At 37.2% G+C, this 21,668-nt stretch overlaps 1 protein-coding gene across 4 annotated transcripts in view; it reads left to right on the top strand.

The window, feature by feature from the left end:
- Positions 1 to 21,668, top strand: part of ADAMTSL1 (ADAMTS like 1) — a 394,686-nt gene that overhangs the window by 232,043 nt on the left and 140,975 nt on the right. For all 4 annotated transcript variants that reach the window (XM_079330161.1, XM_079330160.1, XM_079330159.1 and 1 more), the window contains 2 exons: positions 2,202 to 2,247; positions 12,271 to 12,507. In XM_079330161.1, the coding sequence (XP_079186287.1) occupies positions 2,202 to 2,247; positions 12,271 to 12,507 (283 nt within the window). The remainder of the gene's footprint in view (positions 1 to 2,201; positions 2,248 to 12,270; positions 12,508 to 21,668) is intronic.

Raw genomic sequence — 21,668 nt, 5'->3', positions numbered from 1 at the left:
TCTTTTCCCTAATGTAGAGAATAAGTGAAAAGTAAGTGCGTTTTTTTATTCCAAAAAAAGATAATATGAAGAAACCGTGAAAAGGAGAAGAAACTGGGAGACAGCTGATGGAAGGAATGCTAAAGTTTTCCTGAAAGTTCAGTGGTTCTAAGATTTAACAGTTACAGTATTTAAAATTGTGCTAATAGAGAGTCTGTGTGAAGCAAAGTAACGTCTGAGAGGTTGTGTGGCATTTCTGAGGGACATATGGGGTAGGTGTCAAGCTTGATGAACAAGACATTAAAGTGTGGTAAATGAGGCCTGAACGAGGGCTGCCCGCATTCTGTATAATATATTTTTTATTTGATATTTTATCTGCCATTAGCAAGGTACCTTTATTAAATGCAATATAAACAGGTTTCCACACTATTTTTTCAAGTTTGACTGTATTGATTTTGAATTACTGGAATATTGTGTGGGAGAGGGGGTGTTGCTTGGGCATTTTGTTGTTACTGGGTTTCTTAGGTGTTTTTTGGAAGTTTACAGTCTATTATGAATATAATTTTTATTATTGTATTACCAAAAGCAACTTTTTTCTAGTGCTAGATATTCTGTGTACATTTTCGCTTCTGTGCAAAGTTGTAAAGATCAGAAAACACTGGAATTAAATAGATAATGCAACAAAATAATTGAATTACTGGTACGATAGTGATTAAGGATATTTCTGTTATGCTTTTAATATCATTTTTATATGCCAAATGCTACACAACAGAATGTATTATCTTTCCACTTAGATTTATTCTGAAAATGTGATGAGGTTTATTTACATGCATGCCTCCTCTTTGTTCATTTAGACAACTGTGGTATGTAAATGACTACTGGATAAATTTCATAATGAAGTCTTGTGGATAATGAAGACAGAGAGGATGAGTTCAATAACTTAAAGGAAACTTGTTCCATTTATTTTAGAGTTAACTCAGTATGGGAAAAGTTTCTCAGTTTGAAAAAAAAAAAAAAAAAAGAAAATAGAAAAAAATCAGTGCAGATTCTGCTGTCCTTTCCCTTGGATAGTTTGAAATGGTTTGGATTTTAAAATTCAGGCTTGGCAGGCATTTATTCCTGAAGGAATGTGTGCTTGTTAAATCCTGGCAAAAAAAAAAGAAGGGGGGGAGAGAAGAAAGTTGTGAAATTAAGAAATTAAAAAGGTTAGGAATTCTATTATTTTGAGGGATGTATTTTAAAAGCCAGACCCTGGATTCTTATTTGCATGAGGGCCTTGGCAGAGTATACTGTCTGAACTCATAAAACACGTGGAACTTCACCTCAGGTCAAAGGCTCAGAGTACATGCTGCTGGGATCTATCTAGAGATCTAGATACCTCTAGAGAGGTGTCTGGCTGCTGCCCTCTCTTTTGGGAGTCCTGCCAGTGCCCAGGCTGGTACAGGTCTGCTGCGGGACAGAGGGAGGAGAGCCATGGAGAGCACACGCCAGGCTATGTGCTCTCCTCACCCTCATGTAGCCTATAAGAGGGTAAATATAAACTGAAAGAGATTACTAGGCTTAAGTTAAATATTATGACGGAATTTTTTACTGTGAAGGTGGTGAGGCACTGAAACAAGTTGTCAGGAGAAGCTTTGGATGTCTCATTCCCACAAGTGTTCAAGGCCAGGTTGAATGGGGCTCTGAGCAATCTGGTCTAAGTGAAAGGTGTCCCATCAATGGCAGTGGGATTGGAAGTAGATTGTCTCTTCCAACTCAGACTGTACTATGAGTTCATGCTGCTGTGGGCATAGTTCCTTCATCCCAGTGCCCATTTGTTCCCCAGAAAACAAAGCCTGCCTGTGCAGTCTGTGCCAGTGCTGAAGTGTGTGCCCAGGTAGACACAGAGCTATGCCCTTGTGAAATCATTAGGAATTGCTTGGAGACATGAGACATTATTCATGTCATTCAGATATTGTTTTCTAGTTAAGTTCTGTATTCTCTCTTCTAATCTCATTTACAAGTTTATGCTACCTTCTAAAAAGTAATTTTTAAAGCAAAGGTAGGAAGTTGAGAAGTTGTAGATTTCATACCTCAGTAGGGTCACGTAACCCTTTAGTTTGGGGAAGAGAGTTGGTGGGAGACTAGGTGGGGGAATTTAATGACATAGTAAACGTTATGTGTTGGCTTTTTTATATTCAGCTATTAACGTTTTTGGGTTTGTTTTTGATTTTTGGACACAGGGCCTGTGACGGACGAAACATCCGGTACAGGACATGCAGCAACGTGGTAAGTGAAGTACGGTTTTGCTGTAATACAAATCATCACATGATAACCACATCCAAATTACTGCAAATAGCTTGGTAAAGTGACAGTGAGAATATTGTAGCTATCCAAACTACTTTTGTACCACAGGACCATAGAACCTTTGTAAGTTTCTTGAAAAGTGGAGAGATTACAGCATAGCCATGCTAAAACTGTCTGGAAGGAATTGCTGTCACAGCCACCATGAACAGAGAGTCAGTGGAACTCCAGAGTTGTTCTCTACAACCTCTCTTGCAGAATCACAACATACTTCCCAGAAGTACTTTGATAACCAGCTGGTTCATGTTGGGTAGTCTGTCAGGCTGGAGGATTAAGCTTTTAAGAATTGAAGACAAGTTAGTAGAAAATACATGATTCTATATATCTCTGTTCATTTGTGCCCTCACAGCATTTTAATTCTGTTGTGTGTCTTAGAAAATCAATTTTACCAAGCTGTACCAGTGTTTTAGCATTTCCAAAGGCTATTGCTGGGTTTTTGGGTTTTGGGGTTTTTTTTTTTTGTATGTGGCAAATAGAGTTTTCAATACAATAAAGTAAGAAACTTCAACTTCTGTCTCAACAAAATGAAAGTGTGTTTTCACTGGTGAAAATTGAAATAGAGGCTTTCGTATGGAAAGTTTTATTGGGTGCCAAGAATAGTAAAGGCTCTCAAGTTACATGGAGAAATGTCAGTTTTACCAGTCAAGATGGAAAATAAAATCAAACGTACACCAGGCCAAGCTTTCTCATGCCTGATAGGGACATATTCAGGAACCTGTCAATACATGCTTTGTTTAAAAAGTTTAAAAGTTTAACTTTAAAGAAAGGAATATATTTGCTCATATTTAGCTTATCTTTTCTTCCATAGAACACTGTTCATAATGAAAGAAACTTTTTCAGAGTTGTAATCTGCAGTGCAGTAAGATCTCTCTCAGTTCTTCAAGAGTTGGGCTTTGATAATCCCTGTGCACCCCTTCCAATTCAGAATATTCTGTAATTCTGTGATTCCTCTGAAATTTGTTCTGATTGTATTGCTTGAATTCCTAATATCTCACCAGTCAAGCCTTCACTTTCCCTAGCTGACAGCTACCAGTATAGTTAATAAATAGATTTGCTGGCAGATTAGCAGTCCAGTTTTCCTCTGAGGAATTTAGGCTGCACCACATCTGTGTAAGGAATGGGAAGTTTGATTTGTGCCGGTCAAGTTGCAAGCCATAGCTCTGCTATATGACACAAAAAGAAAAATTAAAACCTGGAGAAAAAAAAGAAAAGGAAAGAAACAAAGAGATGCTGTTAAAGACTAATTGGATTGCGATTAAACACATTTGTTTTGTTTTGGTTGGGCATGGCATGTATGTTGTGACAGTCCCTTTCTGTTCCTGATCTGCCCTTCTGTATATTAAGAGCAGAGTACATCCTTCTCTGCAGCCATTGGATGTTCCTGAATCACTCTGATGAAAGGCTGGGGCTTTAGCTGGGTTGCAGCCCTTATTTTGGAATCACAGAGTTTCCAGGATAAGGAATATTTCTTTAGGTTCTGCTTTGCAAATGTCCACCTGAACAGTTTTCTTTCAAAACAAAACCTTGCATAGTTTTGCAGGCAATTCCTTTACATATCTTTTGTTTAACAATACCAGCTCCAGCAGTGAGGTATACAGCTGCAGAATTCAATGATTTCTTACCAAATAACCCAAAATGAAGCCTTCAAGCTTTCAGCTTTGCTATGATGAAATCAGTGGCAGTTTTTCCACTGAAATATGAAGACCCAGATTGCTTTTATGATTTATAACCATTTGGGGGAGGACTGTAAAGAATGGCTTGTGAGTGTAAATCTAAAGCTATTTAGGAACCCCAGACTTGCTTCTCTAAAATCCATTCTGTTACAGAATTGTACAGCTGTAACACTGAAATACTCTTTGTCTCTTTCAGAATAGTAAAAGGAAAAAAAAAAAAAAACCAAAACCAACGAAATTCAATCAAGTACTTTGTTGTTAATGAAGTCTACTCTTTTGTCTCTACAATCCAAGCCTGCATACACACAAATTGGATCTTGGAAACAACTCATTAAGCTCATAGTGTGTTGTGAAATTCTGCACTAGAAGAAGTCCAAATTATTGTGTGTACTTTTGTTAACTCAGATTTTGCCTTTAAAGATTGTATCCAAAAATGACACTGAAAATCCAGAGAGTGGAAATTCCAGGCTTATGAGACCTATGTTTTCATTTGTTACCTGACAATCTTTAAAGGCAAAAAAGATCAAATCTGCCCTTTCCAAGCTTTCATTGCCATTATCTTGTGCATAACATTGAGGAAAGATATTCATAATATAACAAAAAAAAATGTTTGGGTTTTTTGCAAGATTTCTGTGAACTGATGTGTTTTTTTAATGACCATCCTCTTGCAAGAAAGGATGGGTAGTCACGTATACTAAAAGCAAATTATTTGACATGTGAAATTGGAGAATTGGAAGAATAGTTTTGGAGTCTGGCAATGAACACGTTTTATAGGCACTATCATTTGCAAGATTTTGCTACAGCTGGTTTTAATTCATCCTGAAATTAAATTACGGAAGGGAAAAAAATGAGATAAAGAAAAAGAGAGGCAAGGGGAAAGAGTGGCATGCCTGTTTTCCCAGTGACCTATATTAATTATTCCAGAGGTGCTGAATAATTATGCATAATAAAGGCTGCAGGAGAGACTGATACTGCTGTCCATAAAGCTTTTGAACAGTTCTTAAAATAACAAATCCTGTCCAGTATATTTGCCACTTGCATTGCCTGTTGTTGATCAGAAACTGGGAAGTTTAAGTTTATGAAGCCACATGTGTAAATAGTAAAAGAAGGAATGAAAGAATCTGAAGATGATTTAGGGTTGAATTGCATCTGCTTTTTTTCTTCTTAGTATTCACATTGACTTTAGCATATTTTAGAATATAATCATGGGGGAGAGAGAGGGAGTAATTTGTTTTTCTTTAGAAAATCATTCTGAATGCAATGAAAACATGTTTTTGCAACTATCTGGGTTGTTATACTGAACATTGTGCAAAATAAACAAATATAATTCCAAACTCTGAGTAGGGTGTTTTTGCATGTTCTCTTTCCTTTTTTTTTTTTTTTTTTTTTATTTTACCAAGCTAGCACACTCTTTTTAATTTCTTCTACGTGTATTCTTGGTTGCCAGGTGCTCTCCAGCTTTTGTACCAGGCTGTCATGCACCTCATATGCCCTTTCTCTTTTTCAGTCCTTCTGCCACTCCACTGTCTTTTGCTTTCTCTTCACTTCATTTACATGAAAATCAATCTGAAGGTTGCTTGTTGGAATATGTACTGTCTTTATGCTTTTCTTCTCATTTATCAAAATTATTCTTTTTTTTTCCCCCTGAATTTTATTTTCCCTGATATTTTTTCTTTCATTGCACTGCTTTGTGAATCAGGAAAAAAAAAAAAAAAAAAGAGAGAAAGAAAAAGAAAAAAATATGAGATTACACTAAAGCTGCACAACATTACTAACTCTTTCAACAAGGTTCCTGTTAAGCCTAAAATAAAATTTGTAGATTGTAGATCCCATTAATCAGGCAACTAAAGCTTCTAAACACCACCTGCAACTCTTTTTATGTATACCTCACTTTCTTCACTTGGCTGAAGTACCAGCTGTAATGTCATTCCCCGTTTTTGGCTTGCATTCAGACAGGCTGCTTCCATCCCTGTTTCTTATCAGCTCATGCTGCATTTTGTATACACCAGCAGCAGTGTTGCTCATCTTACTTTCTACAAAATAACACTATCTTCTTTCCATGTTCTAAACTCCAGCCTGGAAAGTGTCAACTCAAAACATCCATATAAGTACATAATTCTCAGAAGCACTGGCTTATGTGTATGAGAAGTATCATCACTAAGTAGATTATTATCAGACCTGCAAGGATGATTAGCAGTTTAAGTTTTCTACCCAGTGATGATTAGAAATGCCATTTTGCAATTAAACCTGCCAGTTTACATTTTGCAGTAAAATATTTATTAAAATTAAGTAAATTATAAGCACTACACATATCCCCTTACTAACACACAATATATTTAATGTCAATTTACTTTTTCAATTGACATTGAAATTCTTCCAAACTCAGATAATTAATTGTGGCATTAGTCTGCCCTTCAGCCTACTGATTTTAATAACTTCCATCTTATTTTTGATTGGCTGCATTTTAAATCCTTAATGTGTCATGTAGAAATTATGTCTTCATACTTGGCAACAAGTGCTTTTATTGTCTAGCAAATTACAGAAGCTTGGACTTTCAGATTTGCAACCTTCTCAGCAGGCAGAACTGTGAATCTGTGACAAATAAAAAACAGAACTTATATTATTTTTGACAGAAGTTCTTGGAAGTTTTCATGCTGAAACTTACTCTATCTAATTTAAGCACTTGCTTTAATATATAAAAGAGATAGACAAAAAATAAAAAGAAATTAAAATTACATGGAAATCTGCATATTGAACTGTTTGCCAAAACGGGAACATACTTCCAAAAAAAGGCATTTTGGGGTGAAAAAAATAATTTTATAAATATTTATAATGATATATATATGAATGGAAGTTTGCATTTATAGTTGACTGACAATTTTAGCTCTCATCTCCATGCCATGTTTATTTCACACAAAAAACATTTGCTGTCATGTCCCCATTTTCTCTGTTCCTATTATTTGTCTCAAGCTTCTCTCTGTCAGAAATTGCAATGTTTTGGGGTTCTTAGAGGGAGCTTTAGTATGAGCCCCTTTCAATCTAAGTGACTAAGTATGATCCTAAGTTATTTCTAAGTTTGTGGGAGTAGCCTGTTGAAAAATCTGGCTGCAAAAAAGGTGATTCAAGCAGGGCACTCAACAAGGCTTCAAGGCTGACTGAAGTTTTGTTAGATCCCTAGATCTCCTAAGTCTCTGTTTTTATCTAAAGTTCTTTTTTGGTCTTAGACAAGCCTCTGCTTGAGGACTTCAGGTTTTCTTTCTCAGTGAGGAAATTGGTGTAGCTAAAGCACCATGAGTACTTCATGGAACTGGTTCAATAAGCTGTTCTGTCAGATGCTGCACAGAGTAGTCCAGTTGTTAGGCATTTTTTGCACAGAGGAAGAGCTCCAGGTATAGTAAATCATTCTTGGCCTCTGCAAATATACAAGCACATATATTGTAAACTGTTTTAAAGTTCCTCAACTGTTTCCACCTATTGCTGCTCAGATAGGATCTTCTACATTTCACCCACTAAGTAAACTTTAAAAAGGCTGACCCTCTTTTGCCCCATGAAATCTGATCTACCTATCACCATCAAGGGACATCTGGGATTCATCTTTTCCACTGGATTGTTGATTAATGGAAATTGTTTTGAATGGGATTCGAACATGGCAAAACTCCATGGAACTTATGAATTACAATAGGGTAAAATAGGAGGTCAAGTTAAAAAAAAAAAAAAGAAAATGGATGTGAGGTAAAAAAGGAAGCCATAATAATATGGGCCACATTACATGCTAAGAAGGGAGGATGAAACTCCTGCATATATTTTAGAATGGGTTTTATAGGCCAGAGGGGTTTCTGATCACCTTTAAAATTATATATATTTTCATTGCCACACAGGAAATCTTGACCTGACACGATGAATAGAGATTATAGATATCCAGCACAGGCTCAGTGTTTCAGTAATATCTCATGAGCCTTCGTGAGCTGAAGGCCATAAAGGACCCACTTAGGACTCACAGAGTTAAAGAGGATGAACAGTTGTTTCCTATTCTCTGGAAATTTTTGTCCCCTAAAAAGCCTTAATGAATAGGAAGTTTGAGATAAATGGACTTACATGAAACTTCAAGTTTATTAGTTCTTTCTGATTCTTCAAGGAGTGCAATGGCAGCAGTTCCTCATATCTGCAGGGGCCCATAGATAATTTACAAAAGAAAACAAAACTAGTAAGACTTGACTATAGCACTAAAATTGGAATAACCTGGAGCAGCACTGTAGTAGTTTTGTGGCCAGATACCAGGACTGCCTCATGCTCCAAGGCAAATACAAGCTATACAGATGTGGTTAGCAAAATTCCACACAGAGCTACACAACCCACTGCCTTGAGTGCACTACTCCACTGACTTGGCCCATGACTTCTGGCTGTCTCAAGGTGTCTGTCAATCTGTTGGTGTGCAGGTAAACAAGCTGCTTACAGTTATACAGCTCCCAGAATCACACCCTCAGCTGGAGGAACACATAACTTCACTCAGGCCAATGGAGCAGTGCTAGCTGGCAGCCATAAGGATTCCCTTCCTCTAAACAACTGTGCAAGTACCAAAGCAGGTTTTTTTTTTTTCAAGAAGACATTTTGGATTTAGTCTATAGTTTTTCTTGTCCAGGAGCCAGCACTGCAGGCATAAAGCACAGCAAGACTGCCTCAAAACAGTGGCCTTATCTAAAGGTATGCAAAGTATTTAGAATAAAATAGCAATTTACTGCTTAAAAATATGTGTAAAAACCACTGGTTTTGCCTTATCTTCTGTTTCAGCAACTGGAATACTTATTTGTAGGCTGAGATCCTCTATGTGGCTTTGATCATATGTTGGCACAAATGTCCACAAGAGGAGTCTCTGATTTGCACTGGCATAATACGAACAAAAAATAACAAATTTAAAATGAAAAAAATTAGATGTGCAAAGTTTTGTACAGTTCCTATATTCTTGGTCTCCGTGACCTGCTTCTAAAAACGAGTAGTATTCAGAATTCAGACCACAAATTTTCTCAACACTGTCACAAAAAAATACACAGTTTTGAAGGTATTATATATGTACATGCAAGTACTTGTGCTTTCTTAACCAGAGGGAAAGATCCTTCCTGAGGAAAAGGCATCTCCAACACCTTCAGGTAAATTTAGGATTCAGGATTTCAGCAGGAGAAAAGTTACTGTACTTAAAAGGCTTGTGACCCTTTTAACATCTGTGTGCCAAGATAAGTATGTTTCTGTGTTTCTGACTGCTTGCCTGTACTCTTAATCGCTTCAAGTTTCACATGAAAACTTTTTTAAACACAAGCTCTGCTGTTTAAATCCATTTTTTTATTTTGACCACAATGTCAAAGACTAGAAGTATTTAACATCAGTACTGGTCACCTGCCGTGTCCTGAAGGCTTGTTATGTTGAAGAATATTTTTAATTCTTTGATTTAGAAGTAAAATCCAACACAACAAACATAGTATTGAGTTCTGTACAAAGCAGGTTTATGAATTCTGTGTGTTGTGTGCTTTATTGGGCCTTTTTCTCTTTGTAAAAATAAAGCTGTTACAAGCCAGGAAGTTCTGAAGGTAGAGCCAAGCTTGAACCTAACAAGAGTTGGCTTCAATTTCTGCAACTGAGCCTTGGCTTGGGTATCTGCCAAGCCAATAGACCTGACTGTATTCATTTACAGACAGAAAAATTCAGAGAAGGGTAGGCACCAGAAGGTTTTGTGGTAGGAAATAAGGCCACTGTGTTCTTCTTTTCTTGTTTGAAAATAGAACTAAACCAGATCATGGGTCAAGTAGTAACTGTCATGTTCATTCTTTGTATAAGAGCAGAACATAAAGACCATGTTTTTCTCTAATTACAGATCTGTAGAGGAATAATGAATTTCCCACATAGTTTTCTGCTCGCTTCAGTGTCCAAACTTTGTCCTGTATCAAAAGTTTGCCCAGATCATAAAAAGAGACTGAATGCTCCTCAGTTTTTGCTTCTATTTTAAATCTAACTGAAATACTTGGAGAATTTTACTTTTTTTTTTTTTTTTTTTTTTTTTTTTTTTTTTTTTTTTTTTTTAAATCTTTTGTAATATATTGATAGAAAAAACTGTCTTCTGAGTTCTCCAGTAGTGAAATAGCCTTTACAGGTTTGGACTTTCCACCTCCACCTTAAAAAGGAAGAATGAGCTCTGAGTTATTGCTCTTTGCTTCATATTTTTCTGGAGCTACATTTAACCCACATCTTTTTTTGCTCTTGCACCTTGATCTGTTGAACCTTTTCTATCAGGAAGACAGTTGCCTTCTACTTTAGATCACAGAACTTCTGACTGGAGTTTGACCCTTTACTTTTGGGGTGCATTGAACTCAAATACAAAGTGAATTAATCAAAGATTTGCTCACATGGTACAAAGAAAATTAGAATAAAATCTGTGGCTAAGGCCACAGCTTGTATATGTATGTAGTTCACAACAAGAAAGATGTAGAATGTTGTGATCCAAGATTATTCAACATTCAAACAAAATAACCATAATAACATTCCAGCAGTGAATTAGAGGCCAGAATGGCTAACCTAGATTGGAGTCAAGGGCTAACAAGTGACAAATTCATAGCCAAGATTGTTCTGTTTCTTTGAGAGGAGATTTGAAAGCTTAGTTTTTAACACAGATTTTATTTTAGATTTTATAATGAGAAATTATCCATTAATGTCACAAAGTGACATGCAGCCTCCATGTCTTTCATATCCAAAGCTGTAATAATGTGCCCTTTTGAAAAAATGCTGATAACTGTTAGTGAATGAAGGGGCTAAAAAGATCTGAGAAGCATAGGTGATTGTTTAAATCTAAGAAGATATGTTTTTCCTCAACAGTAATAAGCTGTAATAAGTAATAAGAATTTCCTGACTGGGAGCATAAGAAATCTGTGAATAAGCTTGTCATTAATGATTCTCTAATAGCAAGGAGTAGTTTGAGGGCAAACAGAGAATATGAATATCCTGTAAATATATTGTCTAGTTATGTGGTTATGTGCATCAAAAATTTTTCCTACAAAGTCTATAATCAACATTTAGGATTGTCTGTGATTTAGGATTAACAAAATCTTATGTTCTCCATACAGAGGGAGTAACAACTGTTCATTTCATCTGGTATTTTACCAGATGTCCTCCAGGATCATATCTCCTTACTGCAGTAAGGGGAGGACTCTACAATCTTAATAATCTGAGGCAGTCACGTTGCCAGCATTTGCTTTTTTTCTATCTCAGCTCTTATGATGTTTAATGTTCTTCCTAAAGCTTAGCTCCTATATTCCTGTAATTATGTGTGAAATTCAAGTTACTTCTAAGAAGACCCTTGTGAGTCCCTAGCCTTTGTGGTTGCTTGAACAAGAAGACTTGAAATATCATTGTTCAAGTATCGAATACTGGAAAGGAAATGAAAAGAACTCATGTTTATTTTGCCTGAAGACCCATGATTTTAAAGCTCTTCTTGCTCTCTTGAGAATCTGTCTAATGTTCTTCAGTGCTAAGTGGCAGCAAGAAAGTGTATGTGGGTAAGAAAAGCCTAAAATTCATGTCAGCAAGGTACTTTGTGCAGTATGAGTGGTCTTTGGTTTTGATATCAGCTAGACTGTGTTCAGACTTAGATTTGTTTGTCTTACAAATCTCCTGAGGAATTAGAAAAAGTGTTTTTAAAAGGTCTTCTCAGTTGCAACTCTCTAATTATGCGAGTTATGAAATCTTAGGCGAAAGAAATGCAAATATAAAATTAAAATTAAAAAAACAAATGCTTTTAATTCTTGTTGCCACAGCAAGTGATTTATGTGACCAAGGGGAAAAAAAAAAGTTAAAAAGCTAGTGGCAAGAGCTTAAATAAAGAAAATTAAATCACATAGTTCTTTTTTCTTTCTCCTCAAACAAAGGGGAAAATCTGTCTGAAAGAGTGGCTGTGCACACACTTCTCCACGTATGTGCACAAGTAGAATGAGATCCAGCAAGAGCATTGTGACAGTCTTTTGCTTAACCACAAGGCTGTGGTAAGACATGTACAGTGCTTTTCTTTTTCCCATTTACATATGGTGTTGGTGTTCTTTCAATACTTTCATGGAAAGAAGGAAGAAAGGTATAATTATCTGTTGAATTATGTGTAGCTGCAGCTATTTCAATCACTCTTTTTTGTCTAAACAGAAACTCTCTCCATCTGGCAGTTGTGGAACACAGCCAGCTGTGTGATACTGCAACTGGCTGTCCTGGGTAGACCTACTGATCTTCTCCTCTTCCTTTTCTGCAGGACTGCCCACCAGAAGCAGGTGATTTTCGTGCCCAGCAGTGCTCTGCTCACAATGATGTCAAGTACCAGGGGCAGCTGTATGAGTGGCTCCCCATCTCCAACGACCCCGACAACCCGTGCTCGCTGAAGTGCCAGGCCAGAGGAACGGCTCTGGTTGTGGAGCTGGCACCTAAAGTTCTGGATGGGACACGGTGCTACACTGAATCCCTGGACATGTGCATCAGTGGCTTGTGCCAAGTAAGGAGAGAAGCCCTGTCTCAACCTCTCTCCTCATGACTCGTCTCCTCAGATCCCTCCTACGTGCTCACTCCCTCTCCTCCCCTATACTCGTGTCATTTTAAGTCATCTGTTTCCATTTGTTTAAATTAAATCCTTTTGCTTTTTTTTTTTTTTTTTTTTTTTTTGGGTGGAGGGTGATGAATGTATAGTCTCAAAGATGATTTTCTCACTTTATGCTGCTTCCTTGGAGTTCTTTTGAAGGATTTTATTATCTGGTTTTGAACTGTTCTCTATAGTTAGCTGCAGTAGCATACCTGATTTGAAGTACCAGTATAAAATAATGTTGCAGCTTTTAATTCGGATACATCAAAGTTTTCCAGGTCTATCAAATTACATTATCTTTAAGGATTATTGCTCTCTGTAAATCAGAAACCCCCATGACAGTAGATGAGGCACTAAAATGAAAAAAATGCTATTCCTTCTGTAGGACTAAGCAAGTTGCTACATCTCCTTGGACTTTAGCATCCTTATTTGTTTCCAGTGATAAAAGTGGATGTTTTGACCCTTCACTTCACAGTATGTGAATGACCAAGATCTCTTGGTCATTCATCAATTTATTTGCATCCTAATCTGCTTTTTTATTACCTTTGTGCTTTTATTTTTACACTGGTGCCCTATCATTGTTCCATTAAATCACTTTATCTACATCAGACTTTGTTCTTCTCAACTGCATGTAGGCTACTGATTGATGAAGGCAAGGACATTTTCACCATCTCTGTTAGGTTCTGAGCACATCTAAGTCTCAAAAACATTTGAGTGTAGATTCATGTTTCATTGCATGGTGACCTTAAAATATATGTAGACTTGAGGTGTTGTTGGTTTTCTAGTGTATCTGAACCACTTTTTTGTTGTGGTTGTTGGAAGCTTTCCTCCTTGTTTCTTTTCTCTTTGATTTTCTGCTCTGAGCCAGAAACTGTCCTGAAATAAATGAAATAACTGAGATGGTTCCTGGGCTAATCTAATTTGTGATCTGAAAAAGGCATTCATCCAGATCTCTTGACCTAAACCAAGGGCATGCATCTCAGAATTCTAGATTGCCTAATGAGACTGACTATTTTTAGTCTAGTTTTCTGTTTTCAGTTCTTTTAAGATCTTGTGCTTGACTGGAAGCAGAAAAATCTGGATGGGAAAAAGATCCAAAGTTTTTTGAATGCAGTGGCCCAGGATTTAGGAGCAGGCTGATTTCTGGCTTAGTCTAAATATGAAGCACACTTTTTACAGAAAACTTTTCTTTAGAAACAGACATCCTAAGCATCTAGTGCTAAAACAAATTCATTTGTATTCTCTTGACAGTTCTTACTTGGAAGTTTGAAAGTGGCTGCACTGCTAAAACTGTAAAGACTGATGTTATTTCTCTGGGGCATGAGAATAGATGAATATACTAGCACTGAGTAATGTTCCTGAGTAATTTTATTTAAATTGACTCTTTTCTTATATACCCTAAAATGGTAGAATAATTTTTGATGCAAAAATTACTTTATATTTACCATGTTATTCAGTTTATTCAACAATTTTGCCATATATTTACAATTACTGCATTTTTGAGGATGACAAAAAATAATTAAAATATAAATGCTCATGCTGTTTTCCTTACAGTGAAAAATTTGAGTGTCAAATTTAAAGCAAGTCGAAGTCTTATTGTCTCAGTGTATCCCTGCTAGCCAGTCATATCTTTGTGACAGTAGATGTACTGCACTGAAAAATCCATAACTAAATTTACCCTAACGATATGCTATAAGAGAGCACTTGCTTTACTTTCTATCACAGCAATAGCTAGTTCTATGTAAGTAGTCCAGAACGATAAGAGTGTGGAATTCGCTAAAATAAATTGTAAGCTCTATTTAAACTCTTCCATTGCTTCTATAAAAGTTATTTTAAAAGATTGGGAAACCACAGTGTTATAGAACAACAAGTGGAACATTCTTTCTCTGTAATATGTGTGTGAATAAAGTAATTTCTGTAAGCATAGGGAATGCATGGAAACTTAGAGAAGATAAAATATAATTTTAGAAATTATTTCTATTCATATGCAGCAGGAGCTGTAGGATACCACTTTCCTAAATTGGTTGACACACTGTAAACATAATAATTATGGGTCTCAGCAGTTTGTAAGAGTTCATAATGATCCTGGAAGAAAAGCAACATTTTTATGAGATGTCTCTGGTACTGCATGATTTGGGGCAGTGCAACAGACAACTGTAATAATATACATCTGGTTTGTCACAACTGCAAAAAATAAAGTCTCCTAAGATGCATATTCCATATGAGATCCTGAAGATTAAGAAGTGGAATTTGTTCCTTATGTGGTTTAACAACAGCAAGAGCCAGATTCTGCACCTGGTACAGGGCAACCGTGATATTGTATGCAGATTGGAGAATGAGATGCTTCATAAAGTGACCTGGGGGTCCTGGCTGATGGCAAGCTGAACATGAGCCAGCAGTGTCCTGGAGCCAGGAGGGCCAACCATGTCCTAGAGACCATCAGGGACAGCATCACAGCTGGCAAGGAAGGGGATTGTCCTGCTCTGCTTTGAGCTGAGACAGCCTCACCTCCAATGCTGGGGGCTGTTTGGACACCACAGTATGAGAAAGATTTGTTAGTGTCCAAAGAAGGGTCGCAAAGATGGTTGTAATGGTTTTAAAGCAAAAACAGTGAGAGACTCAAAGTCAGACATACAATTTAGTAGGAAAAGAAAATAAGAGAAAAATAAAATACATGCAATAGTACAAAAGAAAAACCACTGACAGAGTCAGAATACAACCTGACACCCTGCTTGTTAGGATGGTGGTTGTAGTCCAGATGAGGCCATCTTGTTGAAGTACTGATTCTGTAGAAAAATTTGGTAGCTCTTGTCCTCTGGAAACCAGTGGTTAAGGGCAGCTTTGGTTTCCCAAATCTCAGTTTTTATCTAGGTAGGAAATGTTTGGCTCCTCCCTCTGGCTGGAGCATCTCCCAATGGGATGATGTGATTTTATCAGTCATGCAGTGAGAGACTCAGTGGCTCATTAACAGAAGATATCTCCCTGGAGGAAGAATGGGTTGTGGAAAAGATAAAGAACACTGCCCATTTTTAACAGATGGCCCATTAGCAGAGGGTATCTCCCACAGAGATAAGGATCATCACCCCACCTGGTTTCAGCAGATGATAGAATACATACCTTTGGGCACATCTTTGTATTGTAACCTAGGACAATGGTGAACAGCCTTGAGCAGAAAGTATATGAGGAATTGCTCAGATCACTTTTTCTGTTCAGCCTGGAGAAGAGGAAACTGAGGGGTAACCTCTTTGTGGCCTTCTACATCCTCACAAGGGGAAAAGAGGGGGCAGGTACCTATCTCTTTACCCATATCACCAGTGACAGGACTTTAGGAAACGGCATGAAGCTGAGTAGGAGAAGGTTTAAGTTGGGTATCAGGAAAGAGGTTTTTCACCCAGAGGCTGGGTGGGCACTGTAACAGGCTCCCCAGAAAAGTGGTCACAGCCTGTTTAACTTTAAGAAGTGTTTGTATGATGCTCTCAGGCATGTGTTCTGATACTTGGAGTGTCCTGCACGGGGACAGCTGTTGGACTAGATGGTCCTGATGGGTCATTTCCAGCTCATATTCTATGATTTTATGGTAACAGGTCCTTTGCTACAATTGCACTATATTGAAGGGAAGGGATAGGTTTTCTGGATTGCTCAAAGCAAAACTACTGAAAACAACTTTTAAGTTTACCCTCCTATTGGCTTGCATTGCAAGTGTTATGGCAACCAAGAAGGAAGTGAATGTTCTTGAGATACAATATTATACAAAAAACATATATTCATTGACTTATTCATTTAATTATGTGCAAGAATCCTGAATTAGTAAAAGTGATATTAAGATCAGTGCATGCTTACATAGACATGGAGCATTCTTCCCAGCAGGTCAAATAACAGAGTTGATTTTTTTAACTAACCATAGGAATATAATTCTTTGTATGCCAGACTTCGGTTAGCCTATAGCCTATTTCATGCTCAAAAACTCTTCTTCAGATTACAGAAATTAAAGGTTAGTTGTATTGCTTCTCTGTGCCTCGTTACTGCTGATTTAAAGGTGATGGATTTCACTCTCATTGACAAGAATGCATTTGTAAAAAGGTGCAATATTTGGAAATTATAAGCTCCCTCTTTCACATTTATCCTTTATGTTTGTAGGTTTAAAACTACCAGTGGCGTACTTATAGTCTTTATTTAATTATGAGATTTTGAGCTGAAGCCTTTGTTCTACCTGCTGGCCAGTAGTTAAAGTCAGAAGAGACATCTGATTCTACTCAGGGCAAGCAAAGCCAATTTTGTGTATAGAACAAGCTGTGTCTCTGAATCATTGACTCAAGAAGGAGTATAGTTAGAGATTCTTAAAAATAATTTCAATTTTATTTATGGAGATAGAGTTTTGGAGAAGTTATTCAGTAGCTGATTCAGATATACTTCAAGGCATAGGCCAGTACCCATGACTGTGATAGTTCAGAAATCACACAAGTTGCAGGCATCTTGCCTCTGTCTGTACTATATAAATATAAATGTATTTTTCCCATGAAGAGATGTACAACTTGCCTTTGTTCTTTGTGTGAAATAACTAAGAAATCAATAGGAATTAATAAGAATTAATAGGAATTAATTTCTGAGCATAATTTTTTTCTCTCTCTCTGTAGTTCTACTTTTGAATTCATAGTGACACAGACCAAACAACAGCATTTTTTTTAACAAAAAAAACCCTCAGTATATGTTCTAGTTCTTTCCAATCATCTTTTTCCTCCTGAATATTTTAAATCCCTTTCTCTATGACTGTATGTGTAATCCTTTTTTTTAAGAAGTGCAGATTACATCTCAGATCTTTGGGTCCCACTTTGAGATTACCTCAGTTTATAATATGTCCCATTGCTATATTACACCTAGATTGGACCTCAGTGCTGAAGTCAATAGAATGGTCTTTAAAAAAATAGTGATTTGAAGTTCCACATTATGAAATGTCTTTATAGGTAGAATTAATGGGTATGCTGAGGACAACACATTTAAAACTTCCAGTTTCTAGTTTAATTTTCCCTGTATGTAAAATAAATTCCTGTACTCCAAATCCTTTTTTAGGGTTTTGAGAGTATAAGCAATTTTTGCATATAACAGTTGAAGCAGGAAAGTTGGAGAATGGTGGGTTGGCCCTTGCTGGATGCCAGGTACCCACCAAAGCTTCTTTCTGCAACCAGATGGGAAGAGAAATTGCAACTGAAGGCTCATGGGTTGAGATAAGGAATGGAAGAGGTCACTCACTGATTACCATCATAAGCAAAACAGGGGAAATGAGTTGAATTTATTGCCAATAAAAAAATCAGAGGAAGATAAAGAGAAAAAAAATCTTCCCCCCTACCCCTCCCTCCTATTCTCTTCCTCCTCCCTGTGAGCTGCACAGAGAGATGGGGAGCAGAGGTTACAATCAGTTCATCACACATTGTTCCTGCCACTACTCAGGGAGAGGAGTTACTCCTCCATTCCATTGTGGGATTCCCCCCAGGGGAGACAGTTCTCCATGAACTTCTTCAGCATGAGTCCATCTTGTGAGCTACAACTCTTCAGGAACTGCTCCAATGTGGGTCACTTTCCAGACGGTACAAACCTTCAGGAACAGACTGCTCCTACTTTTATATGAAATCAACCTTATTCCTTTGTCATCATCTTCATATTATCACAGCAACAAAAACAGGAAATTAGCTGCACTGAGCATATGTGTTAGAATACTGATTTATACACTCTATTTCATGCAGCTCACACCTCGTGTTTAACCTCTCTGAAAAGGAAGCAGTTTGGGTTTTTACTGTCCCTTCCTGGAATCCTTCCTTCCTGGAATTCTTCCTGGAATCCTAGAATCCTTCCTTCTTGGAATCCTTCCTTCCTGGAATCCTGGAATCCTTCCTGGAATCCTTCCGTCTTTCCTTCCCTCCTTCCTTCCCTCCTTCCCTCCCTCCTTCCTTCCCTCCTTCCTTCTTATTTCCATCCCTTTTAGTAATGTAGACAAAATCTCTTCTGTGTTATTGGGTTTCCCTGTCACAATCTCTTTCTGCTGCAGGGGAGATAGTCCACTTTAATTTTTGGTTTTTATCTGTTTTCCTCACCTCTTTGACTTCTTGTCTCATAGTCTTCATACTTAATTCTCTCTCAACATAATTTTTGCCTTCTGCTTGTGTGAATTCTGAAAAATTTTCTTTTTTTAAACTCTGGCAAGGAGAACAAGAAATTCTTAGCTTCCTCAAGTGGGTGATCAAGGATTATTCAAGGCTTCTTCTATCTCCAGTACAAGTGTCAGAATCTGTGTGTTGCTTTATAGCACCAGATCAGGGTTTTTAAAAAAATAATTGTTATGGTTTTCATTAAATATGTGGCCAAATACTAAATTTTTGTGTAGTTTCCCAAAAGCGTGTCACATCAATATCATAGGCAAATCCTCACCCCACATAAATGAGCACTGCTTTCCTGAAGTCCCAATCATAAACAAGATGCTTCCAGTTTGGGCAGTCTCTTTTACTTATGCAGCCAGAGTGATCCTTGTTGTCTTCCATCCTTTCAGTCATTCCAGCCCAGGGATCCCAGGGGGCCACACGTCATACAGGCTGCTGTGAAGTGTATGATTTGTGGGTTTGCTTTAAACATTTCAGCCATAGCTCAGGACAGCAGCAGTTCTTCTCTGTGAGAAATCATGACAGCTGCACCATTTTCACGTTGAAAGGTTAAACACTAAATGTGTCCATAACTAAACTATTGGCTGCAAGGATGAAACAATGTTAGGCTTCCAATCAAAGTGTAGCCATGTTCTGTGAAAAACAGAGTAAACTCGAGCAGAAAATATTTTTTTAAAAAATGATGCAACTAGCAGCACCATTTGGCTGAAAAGTCAAAAACAATCATACTAGTCCAAAAAATTGATGAGAAATGTATTTGGGAAGAGTTATATACAAACTGACTTCTTGTATATGTAGAAGAGCTATTGATTCCTTAAATTTCTCTGAAGAAGCAAGATGAGTTTTACTTTTGCTTTCTGCTTTCTACATAAAACTTGAAAAGCTATTCTTCTGTTGATATTCTAAATTGTATAAGTGTTTTCATTGTTTATGATTATTATTACTGTTACTATTACTGTTATTGGTGGGATTTTTATTAAAGACCATAAAATTACTTCATCTATATGATAGAATTGTGCAATGCATCATGTTATAGCTCTAAATTTTAGGATCAGATACAATGATTATAAAACTAGGAATTTTAAAGAAGGCTGTTAACTAAATTTGTTACTACAAAAAAGTTGTTTAGCACCAAAAACAGCCTTTTGTTTCTTCTCACAAAACTGCCCAACTTTCTCCTTTAAATACTTTTAATTTTACAGGTTATTTGTTAAAGAAAAATGAATCCCAGAAATGCCTATAATAATGTCTGCTATTTACAGACTATTAAATTTCTCTTTAAAGATCTACTTTCACATAATACTGGAGGTAGTTTTTTAAAAATTCTGATTTATTGATTGCTTGGACTTTTTTTTTTTTTTTCTGAGCTGCACAGTGAATTCAAGCCAGCTAACAAGCTTAGTTATCTTTATCTAACTCTAGTTAACTGTAGCTGATCTGAAGTCAAACTTGGTGATCTTGGACATCTTTTTTGGATTATGTGTCTAGCCCATGGCTGGGGGGCTGACCTAGATGACCTTTAAAGGTCCCTTACAGCCCAAACTAGTCCATGGCTCTATTTTGTGGCTCTCTATACACCAGTACTTAAATATCTCTGTGTGTCTGTGTCCGTGTCTGTCTTGCATGTTTCTAATTTTTTTGTCATGGACAGAGGCTATAAAACTTGTGCATCATTTCAGAAGAGTGGGGAAATCTGCTCTGTTTTAAATAGGTGACAGTGCTGTCCTCTCTGTGTATCACAACTTCAGGATGGAGCATTTCTCCTTCTCCCTTGCATATACAAAGTGTTGCTGCACACATCCTCTCCTTTTTCTGGTTCAGCCCAAAAGACAGAGCTGATCAGGATACTAGTGTCATATGTTTGGAGTTTGGTGCATGGATATTTTATTCATTGGCAGAGTAAACCTACTGTAAACCTACAGGTAAAAATAAGATTGGGTGGTCACCTCAGCAGGCCCTCAAAGGCTTACAAACCTGCCTTGGGCCTGGACTGTCCCTGTGGAATACACTTGGGGCATAGCTGCAGGAATTCAGCTGGGCCTGTGGCTGCTTCTAGCCATTCTTTAGCTTTGGATCTGATTTCTTTGCATGCCCTCCTTTCAGGTCAACTCCAGTTCTGGGGAATGAGAACACCAGGAGTCCATCCTGCCACATGTTAACCCCTGACCTGCATTTTTCCTCTCTGCAAGATTAATTGGTCTAATATTAGAGACTGTTCTCATCCTCCTCTACCAATGGTAACGAGGAGGATCACGTGCTGATTTTTGCAAGATCTCTTCTTCCTACACTTTATTTAGATGTGTTATCTAACTGAAAACTCTGAGACACTAACTTCTAGTAGGAGATTTTCACCTGTGTTTCTGTCTTTCACTCTCGAAAGAGGACTGAAAGCACTGTTATTTGCCTCTTTGATGTCAAGATAGAGAAATGAATAGTCTTTGTTTTATTAATTCTCTACAAACAAGTATCATTTATGCTTCCACCAACCTTTGTTGTTTTAGAGGTATTTTGTCCCCCATGACAACTTCTGCTAATAATCTTTTTGTTCTGCCAAGACTATGACAGAAATCAGGTCAGAAAAAAGAAAATTATTTGGCAAAAAATATGTCAAGGTATTCACAAAGTGCTGCGATTTCAGTCTTGTGTAGTTCAGCTATTTCTGACTCCTGTTTGTAATCTTTCCGGTTTTTTTATATAGTCCATTGAAACCTTGATGTCTTCTGCAGAGACAACATTTCAAAAATTCTTGATTTCTGTTGGTCATATGTTTTAGAATGTGTCAGGCTGAACAACTGAATTGCTGTTTGAATATTTTGTCTTAAACTCTGCTCACCTACCTCATGTTCTACAGGTAGCAAGTCATAATTTTGTTCTCTTGTTGGTGAATTTCAGGTTTTTTTAAGACAAAAGAAGTAGCTTTTCCCCCAG

This window comes from Erithacus rubecula, assembly GCF_903797595.1.
Source record: "Erithacus rubecula genome assembly, chromosome: Z".
NCBI classification, from domain to species: domain Eukaryota; kingdom Metazoa; phylum Chordata; class Aves; order Passeriformes; family Muscicapidae; genus Erithacus; species Erithacus rubecula.
Note: the sequence above shows the minus strand (reverse complement) of the source record. Positions and strands in the feature narration are given on the sequence as shown.